At 30.6% G+C, this 23,179-nt stretch overlaps 1 protein-coding gene across 17 annotated transcripts in view; it reads right to left on the reverse strand.

Moving 5' to 3' along the window:
• Positions 1-23,179, reverse strand: part of LOC143239606 (H(+)/Cl(-) exchange transporter 3-like) — a 102,435-nt gene that overhangs the window by 13,170 nt on the left and 66,086 nt on the right. For 16 of the 17 annotated variants that reach the window (XM_076480860.1, XM_076480865.1, XM_076480867.1 and 13 more), the window contains 7 exons: positions 20,557-20,637; positions 16,848-17,030; positions 15,751-15,840; positions 14,837-14,961; positions 13,439-13,580; positions 7,283-7,368; positions 1,115-1,236 (listed from right to left, as the gene is read on the reverse strand). In XM_076480860.1, coding sequence (XP_076336975.1) covers positions 1,115-1,236; positions 7,283-7,368; positions 13,439-13,580; positions 14,837-14,961; positions 15,751-15,840; positions 16,848-17,030; positions 20,557-20,637 — 829 coding nt within the window. The remainder of the gene's footprint in view (positions 1-1,114; positions 1,237-7,282; positions 7,369-13,438; positions 13,581-14,836; positions 14,962-15,750; positions 15,841-16,847; positions 17,031-20,556; positions 20,638-23,179) is intronic. The other variant, XM_076480869.1, reaches the window with a different exon arrangement.

Raw genomic sequence — 23,179 nt, forward strand, 5'->3', positions numbered from 1 at the left:
TAAAATACATATTCAAAACAACAGAGCATGGTTAATATCAATACTGAAGATCTACATCAGAAGGCAAAGAGACCACTTTGAAATGAGACAATTCTAACCTATAAGCTGAGAATCACATAAAAACAGACTACAAATAAAAAGCTTATAAGTATCATAATGAGAAAATGATGAAATTGTGCATTAAAAAAACAATAACAACGAAAAGAGCTGAAAGTTTCTCAACATAAAGCTGGCACAGAACAAGAAATCACAGTTAAACATGGTACCACCTGCAAAATAATTAAGAGTCCATAAAGAGAAACAACTGAAAATGATTGCTGTAAATGTAGTAGAAATTTTGACAATATTAGAAAACAAAGATTAAAACAGAAACCTTGTTTACATGAGTTTAACATTTAGTATAAACTGGAGAGTTCTACTGATTGTTAAGAGAAGAAAAAGTACAACTTTTACTCCAGGAAACATACTTGATTTTATTTAAGCCAACAAATTGCCATTATGGCTTCATCAGGGTAAATGACACTTGCTACTGATTTAGGCTGATACAAAAGATTTAAAAATAATACAATTCTATGCATTTAGATGGACTTGCAAATGGAAAAGGAAATATTATCTAAAGGAGATACAACTCATTACACTAATTATAAGTTTTAAAAAAAACCTTATTTCCTATCCATATAAGCCTATATCAGTATTTGAATTATAAACCTTATACAGCTTAAGTTAATTGACTTTCATTAAAAATTAAAGTTAACTTTGTCTTTTTCAATCTCTAATATTTAGACATAGCATTACTTTTCCAGAGTGCAAGTATACTTAGCAGCTAATATTTGATTCTCATATGATTGTTACAAGTTGGTTGCTTTGCCTTTCACTCTCTTCTCCAAAAATGATTGTAATTGATGTAACTCTGTATTGTTACTTTTACATTATTTGGCAAAATGTAAGTAAATATTAGAATGTGAGCTTTAACAGAACAAGAGATTTATTTTTCTTTATTTTATTAAATAACTTATGTTTGCACAAGATATGTTTATTAATAAAATTAACATACATGTTTTTGCTAAAAATAAAATAACCTTTATAATGTTGGAACATAACAGATAAGTTATACCCGTCATTCTTGTGACTCCTCCAAGACAGGCTGCAGCACCTACCATGGCATATAGGCCAGGAGACAAGCAATTCTCACCAGTGGAACACGCTCCTTGAAATACCCAAAGATAAGGGTAATGGCTAAATGTAAAAATATACAGGGAGAATAGCTTCTTAAACTTTTATCAAAGATAAAGTCAAGTTGCTTTTAAGGATGTAGAAACTTTTGATAATTTGAGTTCAGATAAACAGTCAACTCATAAATGTACAGAAAAGGAAACAAACATACTTAAATACAAAGAGAAAATACCACAGCCAAAAACAAAGTTTAAAAATTTTAACCCTTAAAAATAAAGGTTGTGACAACAATAACTTACATGCAGTTGTAATTATCTAACATACTAGACACAATTATTATTCTGTTACCCAAATGTGTTATATGTATTATAACCATAAAATATTCGAGCCGTAAACCAAAATACATTAACATGAATTTTAAAAAAAAATTTAATTACGCTGCACATTTTTTTTAAAAAAAAGGATCCCAGGGTACAAGCTACAATGTGAGATTTATAAAATATATCCTAGGTTTTGGAGGTGACTGCTGAAGTAGGACCCACATTGCAGTGGAGATACACCATTCATCAGTCTTAACCTTCAGTTCATTAGTCTCACATAAGAAAATTAGAAAGTAGGAGAGCAAGATGTTAATGGTTAAGCCTGCAACATTCCACATTTACATCACCCTTCACTGCCTGCAGACATTTGTGGGAAGGTGACTGCTCTCCAAAATAAAGAATTAGAAAAAAAAAATCGATTGAAAAATAAAAATAAGGACTAGAAAAATAAGTGCTACTATTCAGGGTAAGCAAGTTAAATAACTTACCTCTTGAAGTTAGCATTCCTGCCCCCAATATGGTAGAAGCACTAATTAATACGACATCAGTGAAGTGACAGTTTACTGTGACTGTTGTGCTTTTCTATGCAGCTTAAGGTGTACATCTGCATAAAGTAGTGCCAAGTTCATAGATGACCTTATTTTTAACTAAAGATTTTTAGTAATTTTCTTTTAGAATTTCTCTGATTTTATTTTACTTGTATTTATTTAATAGATTTTTTGTATTCATTACAGAATTTAATAATTTTATCTAAAACTGTTTTTCACTAAATACATTAGCTATTAATTTTTTTTATCAGTGTATCAACATTATTGAAAAAGTATTGTAATTTATTACAAATTTAACAATATCTGCATAACTGAAATTAGTGTTTATAATAGATTGGTATAGCACAATACTACAGTTACAACAGAAAGTGTTCGTACCCCTGCATCCAGAGTAGTTTGTTTGCTCATAACTTGAAAAGTATGATTAGGCTAATAGATGTATAATACATTATAAATATTATACTAACACACATCTACATAAATTTTTATGTGAATTAAACGACAAATAAATTATTTATAAACAAATAACCAAAAATAGAAGGAGCAGAAAGTGTTCGTACATTTCAGAACATGTGAAAAAACTGATATTCCCATGAAAATTTAGTTTAGTTTGGCAAATAAACTACATTACATCATTCCAGAACTAAATACCGGGTTCATAATTACTGGAATTTAGCCAACAAAAAATGTACTTCTGGCAATTTAGCATAGTCTTCGTCATTATCTCATTGATCATCATGGCGAACAGGAAACAACTGTCCAGTGATTTAAAAAAAAACGAATTATTGTAAAATACAAATCTTGTGCATCTCTTTTCAGTATTGTTACACAACTTAATGTGTCAAAGACTACTGTTCACAACATAATTTCCAAGTTTAAGCTTACAGGATCAACCGCTAACCTCCCTCATTCTGGATGTCCCACCAAAATTCAAGAGAGAACCAAGAGGAAGGTTCTCAGAGAAGTTAGTAGGAACCCTCGTTTGACATGTAATAACATACAGAAACTGGCAAGGAAAACTGCGGTTGAAGTAAGCACCTCTACAGTTGCAAAGATGTTACGCTCTTCTGGTTTCAAAGCATGCCGTCCTCGTAAAACTCCATATTTAAAGCCTGTTCATTTAGAAGTAAGATTGAGGCATGTAAGAAAGCATGTAGATAAACCCTTTACCTATTGGAAGAGTATTCTTTAGTCAGACGAGACTAAAATCAAGCTTTTCGCCACAATGATGTTCGCAATATTTTCCGTAAGAAGGGGGAACAAAATCTTCCAAAGAACATCATCCTTACAGTTAAACACAGAGGTGGCTGGATCATGCTATGGGGTTCCTTCAGCTCTTCTGGTGTAGGCAGCCTTCATTACATCAACGAAATCATGAAAAAGAAAAGTACGTTGATATATTAGGCACTTATATCAAGAATGATGTTTCAAACTTGCAGCTTGGGCGTCATTGGATCTTCCAGCACGACAATGACCTTAAGCACACATCGAAATATGTGCAATCCTGGCTGCAAAGTAATCATATAAGCTTTCTGGAGTGGCCATCACAGTCATCCAATCTCAACTCAATTGAAAACGTTTGGCATGAGTTGAAGACCAGGGTTCATCAGCGTCATCTGAAAAGCGTGCAAGAGTTGGAGGCCTTCTGTAAAGAAGAATAGATGAAAATACCAATCGAGTACTGTCAAATGATCATGGAGGGTTATGAGGAGAGATTGCACCAAGTAATTCACCTGAAAGTCTATACAACTGACCATTAAAGTAGACACACAAACACATTCTGCCCTTTCTATGTTTGGTTATTTGTATATAAACAGTTTATTTGTCGTCAATTTACATACAAATTCATGTAGATGTGTGTTAGTATAATGCTTATAATATACTGTGCTTTCATTATCCTAACCATGATACTTTTTAAGTTATGAGGAAAACACTACTCACGACGAAGGGGTACGAACACTTTCTGTCATAACTGTATGCCATAAATTGGAGAATCAAAATATTTTCTTTTATGAAAAATATATGTATTGATATCCTTTTTGTCAATTACTTTAACTTCTAAATCTAAATAATGTGCATCTGTATTACAAACTGAAGTGTTTTCAATTTCTAATTCTTTGAGATAAACGATGTCAATAACATTATATATTTCAGAATTATTTGTGCTGATTACATCATCAATATAAGTTAATGTAAAAATATATGGATTTGTATAGTTTTCTGTAAATATAGTTTCATAGTTACATAAATATAAATCTGGTACACAAGTTGAATATGTAGAGAATGAACAATGAAAGAGAGAAGTTTTGGATAATAAAAAATAACCAACCTATTTTAGAATGTTTAAGAAAGTGTAAGCAGGTAAATAGTTTTCAAACATTTAATTTTACAACATTATATAACACAATACCATTAAAATATTTAATTTTTGTTTTAAATTCATTAATAGAACAATACTGTTATCCTTTCATAGAAATGGAAAAAAGAAAATAGTTCCAAAAACATAAAAGATACATTAAGTTTCTGTATTTATAATAATTTTATATATTTTAATAAACAAGTGATAGGAGTTCCAAAAATAACATTTCAACTTGTGTAGCAAATTTATATTTACATTACTATGAAAATATATTTATTGAAAACCATACAAGTCCAGATATCTTTACTTTAAATTGTAGACATATTGATTATTTAATCAGCACAAATAATTCTAAAATATATAATGCTATTGACACCATTTATCCAAAAGAATTAGAAATTGAAAATACTTTAATATCTACTACAGATGCACATTATTTAGACTTGGAAGTTAAAGTAATTGATAAAAAGGATATCAATACAAATATTTTTCATAAAATAAAATATTTTGATTTTCCAATTTGTGGTTTACCCTCCTTACATAGTAATGTATCATACCCATATATTATAAACATTATAATTTCAATTATTCAGATATTGTAAAATTTGTAATAAATTACAATACTTTAGTAATAATGTTGATATACTGATATGAAAATTAATAGCTAATGTATTTAGTAAAAAACAGTTTTAGATAAAATTATTATTCTGTAATAAATACAAAGAAAATAAAATCAGAAAATTTCAATTAAAACTTACTAAGAATCTTTAGTTTAAAATAAGGTCATCTAAGAATGGCATGACTTGAGCATTCACATCTCACTCTCCTACTTTCTAATTTTCTTATGTGAGCTAGCATATTGGAGATTAAGACTGATAGGTGGAGTATTCCCACCACAATGTAGATCTTACTTTTGCAGTCATTTCCATAACCTAAGATATATTTTTAACCCCACGTTGTAGCTTGTACTCTAGGATACTTTTTTTTTTTAAATATGTGGTGTTATGAAATTTTCTTTTTAAATTCACCTTAATGTGTTTTTTGGTTTATGGTTTGAATATTTTATGGTTATAATATAATTAATCAGAGGTTGGGATTTTGTTTATCCATTTAACTTCCTTCATTCAGATATAAATTATTTAATTTCACTAAAATATATATCTTAGTACATTTTCAAAGAATACAGTAAAGTGACAGTGCACTTTACCATAGTATGTTATAAATAAAAAGGAGCAATAGTATCCTTATAACTCAAGATAATTTTTTCATTACCATAATTTTTATTTTAAAAACTTCTCCAAAGATGTACACAAGCTGAAAACGTCTGTCATCTGTTATGTTTTGAGCTTGCATATTACATGTGTAATAACAGCAGCAGTTCTGCAAGTTACAATGCCATTGTTATTTCTTTCAATTTTATCTCCCATACTTCAGTCTGCACTACTTCAGTTATATTACAATATTCTTAAAAAACGAATCTTGTATTTACATTTTTTATGCCTACAAATCTCACTAAACTTAAAAGCCACCAACATTTTAATGCTTATGTTCCCTCTCCAAAATAAATCTTGATCTTAAACTGTTTCCGTGATTCAAAGTATTAACTCTAAGACAATAATAAAATTTACTCTGGTAGGTACATACAAGATTCTGGAAGATTACCTTTAGATGATTACAAACATACCAAGTAAACTTGGCCATTTTCATACCATGATTATAGCCCACAACAGTGCACACACTTACAACTGAATTAATTAAGAGTAACAACCTTTTTTTAAACCAGTATTTTAACATGTTTATATACACTTGGAATATCATCTTATGCTTCCATAGATATACTACATAAACTTACCAGTTTTAACAAGTCGTAATTATTTTTTATGGTATTGCATCACAATAAAGTATAGAAATTTATCTAAACTATTTTTGGCAACATGTAACATTTATAACTCCTAATAACAAATCTGGGTCTAAATGGATGTCAAGAACACAAGAATTTAATTAATCCTTCCAGTTTCTTACATGTGTGAATCAAAATTTATTTATTGTTAACTATAACAGTATCACCAGATAAGTAGAATCCATTGAAAAGAAGGTTGACGTGAGGGCAAGGAGCCCAAAATGAGATCCTAAATGAAATGTTCTTCAGTATCTTTCAAATTATTGTAGTGAATTTACTGTATTAACTGTAAACAGCCTTTTTACAACAATGGTCCATGTTGTGGACTCTTTGGAATTAATCTTAATTCTTCATCTGAATTATACAGTATTATTTGCCAAACATGTTTAACATACAAGTAAGACACAGGGTGGGGATTGAATCCAAATACCAATCCCAATGTTGCTCCCTAATGAGTACTAATACAATTAGTCCAGCAGTTTGCCAGTTACAAGTGGATACACATAAAACTAATTTTTGTCAAAGAACACTCTAGGTAATAAGTCAATATTTATACCATACAAACAAACAAAATGGATGTAAAAATCAAGTTATAAAGCTATGATAAAGAAAATTTTGGCGAGTAATTTAAATAAATTTGCCAAATACGGACAAAAGCTGTAGCAGCATGTTATTCCCACTTGTATTGCTAAACTTAATTTTATAATGTCATATTTACAAATACTCATATAGAACTTTTTAACATACCATAACCAGCTATATTAATGTATAACTGATATTAAAATCATCACACAAACTTCTCTATTCTATCATAATCAAAACATTACACCAAAACTGAGATAAGTACATCCACAGAAGTAAAACAATTCTCCAATTAAGCACTGGATTGGAATTAAAAAGCATAGTTTTTCTCACCTTAAGATTAAAAAACAACACTAAAATTTCACACTTTAGTACACAAACTTCCTCAGGTTATACTTACTACGCTAGTTGTTCCATACCAATTCCTATCATTCGACCCATTATGGCACCCATGACCAAACTTGGAATAAACAAACCAGTAGGCACCTGTAGGTATTGACTAATTATGAGAACAGGAGTTATTGAATCAAATACTAATAATAAGCTCTACTACACTAATAAACAAATATAAGATTACAAATACTTGGAGTTTTGTTTTTTACATGAATATTAAAATAAACTTAACCTTTAGCTCCTCAGAAGTCCAGTCAGAGCCTAACAGTATTACATACAATGCAACTAAATTTTATGTTACACCTTTATGTGAAACAAAACTTTTATACACATAAGTGACTTAATTTTACAAATGTAATTTCTGTTGAAAGATTCTTCAGGCACTATGCAAGTCAAACATCAACAAGTTATTTTTAGTGTAATATAAACTTACTCTCATAAGACTGTGTAAGATTTATGTTCAAAACACATTCCAGAAATAGCTGTTAAGTGTCTGTTATTCACATAATTTCCACAGTTGTCACTGATACACTAGACTTTGTATAGTTATCATTGACATTTGATCCATTTACATTGAATATTTTGTAAGGTTTTTAAATACAAACTATTATTCAGTACATAGACAAATTATTATAGAAAAATACCAATACATAAATTAAGCATTATCATATAAAGCTACTCCCTTATCTAATACTTTATCAGAAATCTTGTGTGGAATACAATTCGATACTGGGCATCATGAAAAATGGCCTCAGCATTACAATGTCTTAAAACCACATGCCCCAACTTTTTGAAGAGAATTATAGTCAGTTCTGATAGTCTCTCTCTTTTCTTTTTTAGAATTTCTTTAAACTGTAAGAATTATTTGGAATGTATTTAAAAACATTAATAGTTTAGATTGGAATTATTGTTAAATTTCATTCTGAACACCTTTTGTCCAGCAAACTGAATAGTGGGTCTCTCGTTCTCTCATTATGCACAGTAATGTATGTTAAGAATAAAAAGTTAAAATACAAACAAAAAGAGTAAAATTCTACAATAAAAGAAATTAATACGATTTATATTAGGATATATGATTTTCAGTTTTGATTAATCAACTTCCCAATTATAAAATTAAAATCAACTTTTAGTATTAAGATTTTTCATATTTTAAGATAATGCTATCTTGAAAGTATGCTGGAGTAATACTAGGTCTTAAATGTTAACATCCAGTTTCAAATATTGAGGATAGAGAAAAGTTGTTTTCTGTACCAAGAAAAGAGAATAGAATGTAGTTTTAATATATTCCAAAATCCAAAACTACTAACAAGTTCTAAAATTTTCAACACTAGGTATTAGGTAACAGAAAATAGACTAAAGACTGGGTAAACCCTCAAATTACCCAAGTGTTTGTAAGTTGTGCATTACAAATGGGGTTCACATATTATAATATATTGAACTATTTTATGTTTTTGCTTGTTACCATACTAAGTAACTTGGCAAAAAAAATGTGGTACACTCATTCATATTCTATGTAAAATAAATTAAAAAGAAACTCACAATAACCAACATAACTAATTACTATAATTAATTGAAATACTGACTGCATATTTTTATGTGACTTATGTGATTAGAGACCTTTTAACAAACAGCCATAGAACTACAAGAAATAGGATACTGCAATAATTTATATAAACTACAAAAAATTCATTTGGACACCAACAGCAATTCTAAGAGTTGAGATTTTATGCAATATATAGAAGATTAGTTTATTGTGGGTATTTAGTCAATGTTATTTCACTTTTAATTACTTAAGTTTTCAAGTATTAAATATAATTTCAGTTACGAATTATTTTACATTGCATTAGCCTTAAGCAGTTACAAACTAAAGCTAATTTTTTACAATGGAGAATAGATGTAACACAATATGAAACGACTGTGATAAAAATACAAAATTTGGCAGGATGCTTAATAAATATATATTCATTATTTTTAGAGGAACCAAGCCAAAATAATTCCATTCTGGTGGTCACCTTCAATTTTAAAATGGCCACCATCAGTACCCAATACACTTATACGTAATACTAATCATAAAGACAGTTGATTTCAATGGAAATACCCCCATATTGTGGTCAAGAAAGCTTGATTAGAAAACTTTTACTAGATTGGTTATCTTATTCTTCAAAATGGATATTACTAGTTATCAGTAATGACCATATCCTGCTGAACTGCATACATTCTTTATCCAAGTTCATAAACATGTTTGTTTCCTTTCAGCTTATGATAGTGATGCTCCATAATGTTCTAAAAATATGAGAAACCTCAATAAATACACATTTGCAATATTGGTGGTGGTTCTTAAGCTTATAGTGGTGGTAATTTTGGAAAACGGAGATTAAAAACATTTGATAATCTAAAACATGTCAAGTAAGAAGTGTAGTCAGTACAAGGACATTTGCCCATCCCAACACAACAGTCTCCACCATACTTTACAGACTAGAGCAAATGTGTGATTTGAGGAGGATAAGACAAATGATCCACTACATTGTTCTGCAGGGCATGTGCAAGAATGACATGAAGGATAATAAAACATTGTTCAGGAACTTTATTCATTTCAGTCACTTCCAGACATCCAGTTTACAAAGTTGTAAAGGACTTTCTTAAGCATAATGGTAATGATCATAACCTGCCAGATAGACAAACAGGTAAGTACAAGAACCACCATCAGTCACCTGAAATTGGCCTTTCCAGTCCTGGTTCCGGGTTATGTGTCATTATAGCCAGTACCAAAAAGTAAAGCAATAAAAGTTTTAAAAGACATGCAGCAAAATTGTAATAACAACTCGCCAGGACAACTAACGGGTAGTTCAAATGGATAATTCAAACAGCAGCGTTAGTCACATGAAGTTAGCCTTTCCAGTCCTGGTGTCGAGTTATTTAATGTTATGGCCATTTTCGAATTTCAAATTGAACTAGAGAGATTGAGACTCTTAAAAGGGAACCACAATTAAAAAGGTGTAATGAATAAATATACTCTTCAAAAAAAGAAACGCAAAAGGCAAAATATGAGACAAATTGTTAACAAGTTTATTCCAGGTCTGTATGACATGTGTGAAACTTTGCACATGCACTGCTGAACATCCAAAGTCTGCAAAGGCGAAGTCCACACTCACTAGGTGAAGTTTAACGTCACTCAACGTCAATAACGAGTATGCCCCCATGAGCATCAATAACTGCTTGGCATCTCCTGCCCATGGAAGCGATGAGATGATGAATCACATCCTGTGGAATGGCTGTCCACTCAGCCGGCAAAGCTGCTGCAAGCTGAGGTGGAGTCTGCGGTTGAGGTTGTCGCCGTCACAGACGTTGGTCCAACTCGTCCCAAAGATGTTCGATGGGGTTTAAATCTGGTGATCTGGAGGGCCAGGGAAGAACGTTGATGTTGTGGTGTCTCAAGAAGACAGTGGTGAGTTGGGCTGTGTGAGGACGGGCGTTGTCATGTTGAAAAATGTCGTTGACGTTCACCATGATGGGTTGCACATGGGGCCTAAGAATCTCATAGACGGTTGCGTATGGTCTGATCGGAAATCCTACCCAGCCCTGGTATAGTTGAGGCAGTAGACGTCGCAGTGGTGGTCCTATCCTGAAGGTGACGTAGCCGGATGTTGCGATCTTGGATGGTCATGAGTTGATCCATGTTGTTGGTGACGATTCCATTGCCTAGTGATGGTGCTTGGGTGGACATTCACAGCTCTGGCAACATCAGATCGAGATTTGCCTGCTTCCAAGCGACCAATGGCGTTGTTGCGTTGTGCTTTAGTCAGTCTTGGCGTAACTGTATTGTATGTCGGTGGCTTAACACTGAGCTATGGAAACGAAGAACCCGTCACTTTTATAGGGATTTTGCACATGTTGCACTTGCAGAACATGCAGATCTCTCAAACAAATTTATTGGACACACATGCATTTTGGCGAAAAATACGATGTTTTCCTCCGTTTTCAAAGTGCACAACTTTTATTGTCATTTTGGTCTTATAATCAGTGCCTTAACACGTGTAACATCACATACTCTGAGCTTGTAACATTATTACATATATTTCTGTTTAAAATAATAAAAATATCCCTTTTGCATTTCTTGTTTTGAAGAGTATATTAAACACTTAAATGACATTAAAAAGATCAATGACCATTAAAAAACTAAAAACTTTATCAAGGTGGACAGTGTCACCGTCACTAATAATACTGTCTAATGTTATGGACAAACCTTGGGACAAAACATGTTTAAAATAGTGCCATTGTTGAGAGTCGTAATGATAGCAAGAAAGTAAAATGTGGCTCACGGTGATTTGAATGTTTTGATTTGAATAAACTACACACTGGTGCAACAGTTCCAGATAAAAGAAAACGATGAGTTAAAAAACTGTGACCAACGTGTAGTCTAGTTAGAACAACTTCCTCCTTCCAACCCTTACAGAAGCTAGAAGGCCAAAGTCCAATATAGGGTTTTATTTGGAAAAGCTAGTTGTCGTGTTGCTCACTCCAAGCTGACTGCCAGCTGGCACGGAGCCAGCCTTGAATACAGGACCATAGTCCACGGATGGAATAGGCACAGTGGTGATAGTGCCACAGCAGATAGATTTTGCTGCCGTGTCTGCAATCTTGTTCCAACGAATACCAACGTGGCCTGGTATCCACTAAAATTGGATAAAAGTAGATGTTAATGAGAAATGGGCCAGTCGGTTTTGAATGTCAGTGAGAACAGGGTGTGAGCCAACATGAAGCGATTCCAAAACCAGTAAAGAACTAAGCGAGTCAGTATAAATAGTGCAGTTGGAGTACTGCTTAGCTTCAATATGATCCAGGGCAAAAGATATGGTGTACAGTTCAGCAGTGAACACAGAAGCTGTAAAGAGGATTCTGTGTGCAACCACCGAACCGCAACAAACCATGGCAGAGCCCACAGAGTTACCTGATTTGGAACCATCTGTATGAATTGGAATGGAAAGATTGTTCGAAAGATGTTCAGTAAATAAAAGATGGTACTTTCAATCAGGAGTATCTGCCTTTCTCAGATGACTTAAAGAAAGGTGACATTTGGGGACTGTAATAAGCCATGGTGGGATGGGTTGACCAGTGGATTCTGCAATGTTATCCAAGAACAGACCCAATTCATCCAATTACGCCTGGATGCGAAGGCCAAAAGGTTCTTTCTTTGTGAACCTGATGATGACCGAAGAAGGTCGAAATGTTGTTCACTCCCCTACGTAAAAATTTTCTCAACCCAAACGAGTCATTTTACATATATATTTTTCCCAATGATCTCAATAACTGCATTAGAGGACTTAATATCCTTCAAATTGTGGGTATAATAATCATCAAAATTGAATTTCTATTGACCTACAAGTTAACTAATGATGAAATCATCTCATCTTGGTGACCATCTTGAAACACAAAATAGATGATACATTAGAAGTTCCCTAATAATCATACTCATCCAAAAAACATTTGGTTAGAGCTACATAAACCAAACTTTTCTGCCTCAGAAGTGCAAGTTTTAGGTATAGTAACTGTTGATCTTGGTCATTTCAAAATTCAATGGCATCTGTGATACTGTTAGTTCATCTTCACACCCTCCCTAAAAATATTCGTTACATATTTATCACAAAGTCAACCAACTTTCACACTTTTACCATAAAATGCACAATCCCTACACATATGCCCTACTACTAATGCCTGCAATGAGAAATTTCATCAAACTGTAAAACATTTTTTTAAGAATAACTTATTTAGGCACACGAAAAATTGGTAAAACACAAGCTCAGAAAAATATGTTCGGAAGAGATAATGGTAAAACCTGTCTGATAAAGTAGAATAAAACAGAATGAAACTAATAATGCTTCTTTTTAATAACAACATATCCAACACAGTTAAGTCTTGATAGATAACAGGTGTTGACCCAAGGTGCTCATACCTTGAATTCCTCTTTTTCCCATGGAAGATGTGTTTTGTGAAGAGCCTGTTTACTTGTTGTTAAGCACAAAGTAACATAGTAAGTTATGTGAAGAGAAAAAAAAATTAGTAAAAGAATCCAATGCCAGAAAGAGAGTGGGAATTGTTAATTGTTAAAAAGTAGGGGTACATTTTATACAAACAATTAAAAATATTATTTTCAAATAGCATATACCTTGATCCCAAATGTGAAAACTGTGATACACAATTTGAAGATTAAGGCTAATGTTAGTAATCCCAGAGACCGATGCACACCAGCTCCTGCTTCAGCTATCTCTATCCTGCTGTTTACATTTGTAAAGTTCCTGTTGTAATCACTGCAAAAGAATTACAAAACGAGGTAATGTGCTTGTTTAAAACATTTAGAACATACACAAAACCTTAAATTTTACAATATCAAACTGAGTTATAATTATACAAGAATTAATATAAGAGCCAAGATGAATTAAGCTGATCAGCCCCCCACCCCACCCCCAATTCTTCTGGAAAGGAACACACAGTAATATGAATTTTTTCATAATAACATAAGCTAGTCATCCAATTTGCTAAAATAAAACATTCTAACATATATTTGAGCTCTCCTGTGCTTAATCTATGCTAAATCTTACATAAACAACTTTTTTCTTCCCAATTTTAACATTGTTACACTGATTCTTTTTAAGCCTGCTTCGGTTGCAGTTAGAATTTATATTGACTAACATAGTTACTACATTACTTCTCTCAAGCTCCAACTCAAACAATAGCCTCAATGGCATTTACCTTCCAAAATCCAAATTTCATCACCACATGTCAACAGGAATATCATACTTTTTCTCTTTCTAGAAATTAAAAATCAGCTCTCCTAAATACAAACCTGAACCCTTGGAGATTAAAATAATCATTATTTATGAGCTTTTACACAACTTTATGCTCACAAAACTAATTTAGTTGATTTTCCAGCATTGTTTTCAAATCCAAACACACATGAAATAATCGAAAAATCAAAAATGTCAATTTGATACATTTTGATTGTCACAAGAATTTTACTCCCAAAAGTCCAAAGATACACCATTTTGTACATTTATATTGTCCTTTGAAACAAATTACAGTACTACTGCATATAAAGTTCTGAAGTTAAGAAAAATAACTTTACTTGGTTGATCAATGCTGACTAACCAATTAAACTTCACTTTTTTTATCCACCTAAATTAAATGAATATTCCTAATATTTCTTTTAATAGTAGAAATGACCAAATTACTAACTTCTTCACATTTTTCCACAAAAGTATCACCAACATGTCAAACATTACTACACTGTTGGGTCAAAAATGGCATTTTCTTTACAATAGAATGACTACTTCACCATCCTTCTTTCTGCTGTGTTTTGTCTGACAAAATATCAAGAAGCTGTTTTACTAAAATCAATGCACAACAGTAGGCAGCATACACAAACACCATGTGCTACTGAAAAATGAAATAAAAGATACTTATACTCCCATTAATTTGGTTACATAATTGTTTATGTTAAAAAAATTACATGTGGCTTGGCCAAATATTTCTTTCTTAAAATGTACAATATTTGTCTGGAACTTACCATAAAGGTGATATGTCAGCCACACCACACTGACTAAATAACAACTTAATGAGGTCACTACTGTTCATGCGAGTATACATATTTGGGAAACTGATAATAGCTGTAATCAAGGAGATAACCAGTACCTATAAGTAGAACAAAACAGTTTATTATTTACGTGAAATAAATCAGCAAAAACCTCAGTAATAAACACCTTATAATTCAAAATATTAAAATACAAAGTTCACATTAATGAAACAATTGTAAGAAAATAATTACAAACATAATAACTGTGCAGAGAAATAAAAGCAAAATTTTCATGTATAATTATTTTCAACAGTTTTTTAACACTTCCAAGCCTTATGTTATTACTAAGTTTTAAAATTCTGTCCAAATTCTCTAAAATTCATTGCAAAAACAAAACAAGGAAACTGTGATCAAAATGTTTAGTTATCATTTTAGTTTGTTATATAATTTAAAAACATTAGTTTTAGATAAAGAAATAAAATTGATACAGCTGATTTTTTACTAACCTCGAAATGAAATTTTTATTTGTGGAATAGATATATTTCAAATTATCTACCTACACAGATACAAAGTTACAAATCTTTGGTCTACGTACTTTTGTTATTTATTTCTAGTTCACATTGTTTTAAAACAGTGAAGTTTTGAAATTAATCAAACCCTGTAAACATCAAATGTTTTCCTTAAAATTTGTGTGCAAGGTTGCAAAAAGTTCTACCTATCCATAACGTCCTTATTTCTAACCTCACTTTTCTTTGTATATCAGAATCTACCAAATCCCAGATCACACAACCTATTGATGTGTATGTCATAGTTATAACTATTACAAAAAAACAAAAGGAAAAAAATCCAGTTAAATCTTTTCCTGAAACTAAGTGAAAAATGTCCAACAACTGACAGTTTTTACTCACCTCTGTGATTGGATACTTTCCCAATACTGATTGTTTTCTGTAGTTGCACCACATGATATTTCCTTTTATAAATATCGTTCCTATAAGACCCTGAAAAGTATTCAGTGGCAAAACAAATTTATTAATCTAACTTTCAAGAAACGTTTATACCTTCAGTAGAACTAGATATGTATGTGAGGCTTTTCAGCATGAAATATTTTATGAATAGAACAATTTTCTAGTTGACATAGACAAACAAATTACATGACTTCTTTTCTCACAAATTAAACATATTTCTAAATAACATTTAATTATAAAGATTAAAGAAGTTTCACAATTAAATGGAACATAAAAAGATATATTCAAATGCCAAAACATGATATAAGCTCAATTTTGGTCACTTTTTCATTTTAACTCTCCATTATCTTATTTATTATGAAACATGTTCTTGAGTGAAATATAGCTAGTAACTGTATTCATCTAGGCCATTTACAAAGCTGATATAGTAACATATTTTTCTCATTTTCTGCTCCTAACTTTGCTTAGTTGCTTTTCTTTTTTTCTGTAGTTGATGATGTAATATTAATTTTATTTCAAAAGTACTTCAGTATATTATTAGCAATGTATTCAAACACTGTTGAACTGATAGAATCATATCCTTCCTTAATCATTTGTGCATATAGCTATGTTTAAATTATGCAACATGGCTAACTACAACATGAATAGATCTTGTATAACTAACAAAATTGCTTATAGATAGCATGTTTTCTCTAATTAAAGATATTGTTCACCTTATGAAGTTGTGTTGTAGCAAATCCATGGACCAAAACTGCTTTTTACTGGCACCTATCTTTTTAATGTACACATTAAAAAAGTGTATGAAACATAAATGTTAACTAGCTCATTTATGCAATCTGTGAACAAACATCTAATAAACCCTTACATGAACTTAATTTAAACCTACAGTAGTTTTCATTAAAAAGATTTTCACTGAAAATAACTTAGTCAAATAAACAGTTTGAAAAGTTATCTAACATTTTTATATACCTAGGGATTTATCTTTGATAGTTAAAGAAATACTCATTTGCCCTAAGATTTAATATTTTCACAACACTCACCCCTAAAATTCCAAGTATAATGAAAGGAATCAGTTCCACAAAAATCCAGTTTCTAGAATAGTCCATATAAAACATTACCAAATGGTCATTACCAAATGGGTTGATGGAGCGAAGAATAAAAGCTGCCACAAGGGCACAGAAAAAAGATCGCCAGAGAGTTTTCAGAGGGAAATAGTAACTGACCTAAAAACATGAAAATTCAAAAATGTGAGTAGCATAATATGAACAGGTAGATATAAATTTTACCTAAATTTCATAAAATGTTTCATTGTAAACTTATTTACCATCACATCAAAAGCTCAATAAAAAAGTGACAATTGTAATTAATTTTTTTTAAACTCTAATCATGCCCAAAAAAATTTGAGATCTTCCAATGCATTACTTAAACTTGCTTAGAGCTTATTTTAAACTTATTCATTACACATCTCCAAAATATTTTCTGGTTGTATAGCATGACTCTATAGATTGAATAAACGTCTATAATTGTGCCACAAAAACTGTAATTACTTACAACGTTTAGTCCCAGATTTTTAGAACAAAAACCTTTTTTTAACCAGAAGCAATAAATAGTTTTCATGGGAATAAAATTACCCTCATTCTGGATTTATTGTAATTTTTACTTTTATTGCCTCTTTTTGAAAAGATTGGAAAGATAATTGATTAAAGTACTCAGTATCAATCAGTATTAATAAAAAAATATTTTCACTGAGATGCATTAAAAAAATGAAATTATGCAATCCAATTTGAAATCAAAGTCAAGAGGAAAATGGCTGAATGTTGCCCTGGAAGGATGTCATACAAAAACTTTTTGCAAAAGCAAATAAAAGCCCTTTCAACATGTTTAAACATTTCAACTTTAATATAATTTGAATATTTGTTTTTACTGTATTATTTATAAAGAAATAAAGGAGTTTAATACTAAGACTTTATGCCAATTTCATAGTTTTTAATGTTTGGACAAATTCTTACCTAGTGAAAAAGGAATTAAACAAAAATGTGTATGTGTAACCACAAAGTAATAAAGTGATATAATAACTTAAAAATTAAGTACATGTGAATCTGGACTACTTATGAAGTGTTTTCACGTATAGTTCTATTTTATTCTTAAAAGATATTCTAAATGTAAAATATGAAATGAATTCAATTTCATTTGTGGATACCTTCGGGGCTATAAATTTAGTTCTTTTTTATTGACCATTTCATTATTTTACTTGTCTGGGATTCTCTTTATCATTATTGTATTTTTTGTGCTTATGAACATAAAAAGCATAAAATGTTTTTATGGCAAAAGTATAAAAATGAACATATATTAAAACTAACATAAAAACAATAAGTGACTAATTAATATAAAAACCTAATAGAAGATGATAAAAGCCAGTGAAAACAAGAGCAATATAAATGATAGCTTACAGAGCACATAGAACTGCAAATGCATACCCAGAAGAAATTAATTCATACTCCACAGAACATGAAAACATTTCTTAAGCAGTTCAAACTCACCTCTTATACTGAAAGATTTGTATCACTTTGCATCATTATGCTAACACAAGTTTACTTATCTTCAACTTGCATATTATTTTAAAGTTTCTACTCTACTTTTTTCCATTTATATATATATATATATATATATATATCTTGGAAAATGTTATGAAGTAATCTCTTTTAAGATGTTTAACCACTCAAAACATTGGATTTGGCATTAAGGTAAATAAAGAAAATATGGCATTTTGTTTATTTTAGTGATAGATTCCTTTTAATTTTTTTAAATATAATGCTGAAAAAAGAAAAAGTCAAAAATTTTAAATAGAATCATAATCTAAACAAAATTCTCTCAATTTTTTGAATGATCAAACATATTTAAATGACTTCTTATAGTACTTTCGTTTGCACACAAACTTTTTTGTAACATAACAGCACCTTTTCCAAGCAAAACACAAATAAGCTATTTTGTTCCTGATGATCTAATCAACAAAACAAGTTCAGTTTTTTTTTCTGAGTTTCAGTGAGATAGTACTTGAATGCTAACCCTGGTAATAGCTTTTGGTTACTGAACCCATAAGTCCTCTTTCATGTGTTTACATTTTTTTATTATTTGCTGGTGGTTGGGAATATTTTTTCTAGTAACATACATATTTTCTACTTATTATCATGCACAGTTTGTTTACTAATATAAAGACTTTCACAATTACAACCATTTTGTTAGATTATGTGAAATCTCACAAGCTTCAATAACTTACTTACACAGGTAAGAGAATATCACTGTGTGTAAAAATTAAGTTTTGAAATCATTATATACTTTTTTGGAAATAAAAATTATTGTATCACTTTAATAAAGGTATATGATTAAACTAAAAATTCAAGATAAGCCTTTACAATATGTTACCTAGAAGGAATAGCAATACTTTCAATATTTTAAGTAGTATTTATTGTACTAAAAACAACCTATACTGTTTTCAAAACAATAAGGTGTTTCTATCAGTCATAACATAAAAGCATATACAATTCATATATACATACTAGCAAGCAAACTGTTTAAAATTAGATACATACTGTATGACACTAACCTTACAGTATCTATTGTTTCAAAATATTAGAACATGTATAGTTATGTTAATCATAAAATAACTGTAGTACAGAATAAGACAAAAACAAATTTCAACAAAATTAAAAGAACATCCTAAAAGATTTTTGTGACATTCTAAAATGTATTTGAATAGCTTAATAATAATGATCACTAGCTGATAAAAAAAAACAAAAACTACTGGGTTCTTGTGTTCATTCAATGACCATAGCAGAGCATTGGTATTTGTTTTAGCTGCAAACTTTTAGGTACAAACTTGAAGCATGTAATTCCATCACCTCTTGATTGATTTGAGATTTAATTACAGTTTTCGGCTCTGGAGGTCAAACCCTTTTGATTAATGTATTTGACCATGCCAAAGATCTTATAAATTAATTTATATCCTGCCTAAAAAAAATTTCAATTTGAAGGTAAGTTGCTAGTAATCCTGATTAGTAATAAAATCAAATTCGGTATATGCAAAATTCATGCTTGGCATTGCTGGTACCCAAAAATGTAGAAAATAAAAGGGAAACAAAGGTCTCACAAATTAATTTACTCTAATCTTTTACATGGACCAACTATTAACTGTAGTGTTCCAGCTACTGAGGACTCCCTTTTGTTACCAGTTGATACCAAGGCATGATTACAAGTAACCACACCAGTTGTAAATAATAGTCAAAATATATAAAAACTGGCTGCACATGTACCTGGAAAATCTTGCTTAATACATACAGGTGAAATTGGCTCACAATTCTTTTTTTTTTTTTTTAATAAGTTATTTCTAAATTTTGTATGATGTTTACATTTCTAATTAATTTCAACCAAATACTATATCAGTATGTCAAACATACTGCAATAACACAAACAAACATTTCAAATTTTTTATGAATTTAATATTTTCAAAGTTAGGCTTACAAATATTTTTTAAACACCCATTGGTCACACTACAGTTAAGAAGCCTGTAAAGGTTTTCATACAAAAATTAAGTGATTAGAATTGGCACATCATTGAAATTAGGAATATTTTGGTGCAACTTAATTCATGATTTTTAGATCACTATATATTACCATCTTGACTGTAAACAAAGTCAAATATTACAGTTTTATGACAGTAACTTTCATATATTAAGATTTCAATTTTACGTACCTCTTCAAGACTAAATAGAACACCACCAATAGGAGCACCAAAAGCCACTGACACCCCTGCTGCAGATGCAGCTGACAATATCTGTCAATATGTAGGAAATAATTCCATCAATTAGTATAGATATATAAACATAAATAATTGGTTTGGAGATAGAATTGTAGCAGAAAATTAATCAATACTGGATTTAAGTGAACTTCACATAAAAAAACAACAAAAAACTGGACTTGAAAGGATCATAGACTGCATTAACATAGAGAACATAATAAACCAGTTACAGTTTTTCAGTGTATTTAGCATTCAAGTAAGCAATATGTTGGAATTTTCAATATGAATGTGGCACCTGAAGCACAAGTTGATTCAGACACAGCTATTCCTAACCTGGTAATAACACCTGCTGTCACAATGGTCTTGTTTGGAATTTTGATATGAGTAACAAGATTGACTGTCATTTTTATAATGTGTCTAAATCTTAAAGTGTGGATTGTGTGCTTTATGTCTCACATACTTTAAACCATAGATGGATAATCATTGGTATGTGCTCATCAGTTAGTAAGTACAGTGTCACTCATATGAAGGTCTGTAAAAGCAAACCAAAATTTAAATGGTGGTGGGTATTGCCAACTAGTTGCCTTTAGTCAGGACTTCAAAATTGGTGGTAATGGCAGAAACCCTTAATAGCTTTGCAATAACAATGACAGAGCAAACAAGTTTGGTGACAATGGGAACCAAACCTGAGTCTTGAATTATCAAGATACCTGCTTCCCCTAAACAAACTTAAAGTAAATAAAAACAAAAAACAACTATTAGGCTGAAACTGGATAGAACACAGATAGTCCATTATGAAGCTTTGTGCTAAACAGCAAACATAACAGCAGTGTTTTGGTAATTTGGGTAGTTAAAATAATCAAAAACGTTATTAAATGAAAACCCTAATCTTCATTAGTTGGTTATTTTATGACAAATAGTTCAATAATAGATTTACTTATTCAATTGCTGGAATAACTGATAACAATAATAATCAGAAACAATAATATCTATTGGTTGATTATTTTTGTGACAAATGATATAATTGGATTTCTGATTAATCAACTGTTGGAATAATTAAAAATATTAATAACTGGAAAGATTAATTTTAATTAGTTGATTATTTTTGTGACACATGATTTAATCATAATTTCAATTAATCCGGGAATATTGGAATAACTAAAAACATTAATAACTAGAAATGCAAAGTTTCAGTATTAATTAGTTTACATAACACTAATTGATGTGTTTGCTACTCATAGATGATTGATTATACTGATTAATCAAAACTGACCACCTCTATCCCAATTCCTATTATATTCAGCCTCATGTGCTAGCTACCAGACCAAGCCAGGACCATACTACTTGTAGCAATACAAAGGTGGATAACAATCTGATTATATTTAAAAAGAAGGTAAAATAAAAATAAATATTTTAAGTTAACGAAAAAAGATATATTTTAGATATTGTAGAAACTTATGCATTAAAATGTGACTGTTTTAACAACTACTAGGCCTAATAATTTTCATTACCAGTTTCAAAGTTTCTTTATGTAACATTGAATTTCTTTCACTACATATAACACCACTTCACATGGACAGAATCCAACTAATGCAAGTACAAATACTGAACAAAATGCAGCCTGACAATGCACAAGGGATATATAAATATAGCTCAACTTGTGAGTACTAATACTGAATAAAAGGCAACCTTGTGGTATATTAAAGATAAAAAGATAAAGCCCAGTTGATGCAAGTACTATAACACTAACAAAATGTAACCTTGTGGTAACATGAAGGATATATAAATACAACCCAGCTAATATCAAGCAAAATAGTAGATGGTGGTACATACAAATCAACTGATGTGAATTCTAATATGAGATGGAGAACATCCTTATGGTACATAAAAGATAGATACAGCCACAGACAAATGTACTGGTATCATACATTCAAACATGGAAATTAAGAAATCAAGAAATACAAGCTATTAGTGATCATTACCCAATAATTAATGACAAAGTTCAAAATACACAATTCCTTTTAATTTAAAAAAATAATATTTATAAATAAAAATAAAAAGAATTTAAGTAATTTCAAATATTTGTTCATGACAAAAGTATTGACACCTTTTATGTAATGACTGGAAAACTTCAATAGAACTCATTAAAAAATATATGAAATGACTGAAAACAATTGTATAGTAAACATGTTGCATTATAAAGTTAACATACAGAAAAGAAGCAATGATTGGCTATATCAATGGAAGAAGAACTTTGTGACAACAATGTAAATGATGATGAAGACAAATAAGTTGAATTTACAACTGAGAAACTCACTTGCAGTAGGCAACAAAGTTAATGGCTGTAGAGCAGTTTCAAATAAACATGGAGTACCAAAACCTACAATATGAGCATAAATCTTGAAATATCACAAAATAAATTCAAGTGGAATACTTGAAAGAAATTAATATTCAAAAACAATTATAGATGAATCAGGGTGGAGGCTTCTTTGAGCTGCCAAAACAAATCAAAGATTACAAGATTAATAGGCAAAGATTTAAACAATGATTTAGAAGTAGCAAGCATAATAGTGCATGA

This window comes from Tachypleus tridentatus, chromosome 13 (assembly GCF_004210375.1).
Source record: "Tachypleus tridentatus isolate NWPU-2018 chromosome 13, ASM421037v1, whole genome shotgun sequence".
Taxonomy (NCBI): domain Eukaryota; kingdom Metazoa; phylum Arthropoda; class Merostomata; order Xiphosura; family Limulidae; genus Tachypleus; species Tachypleus tridentatus.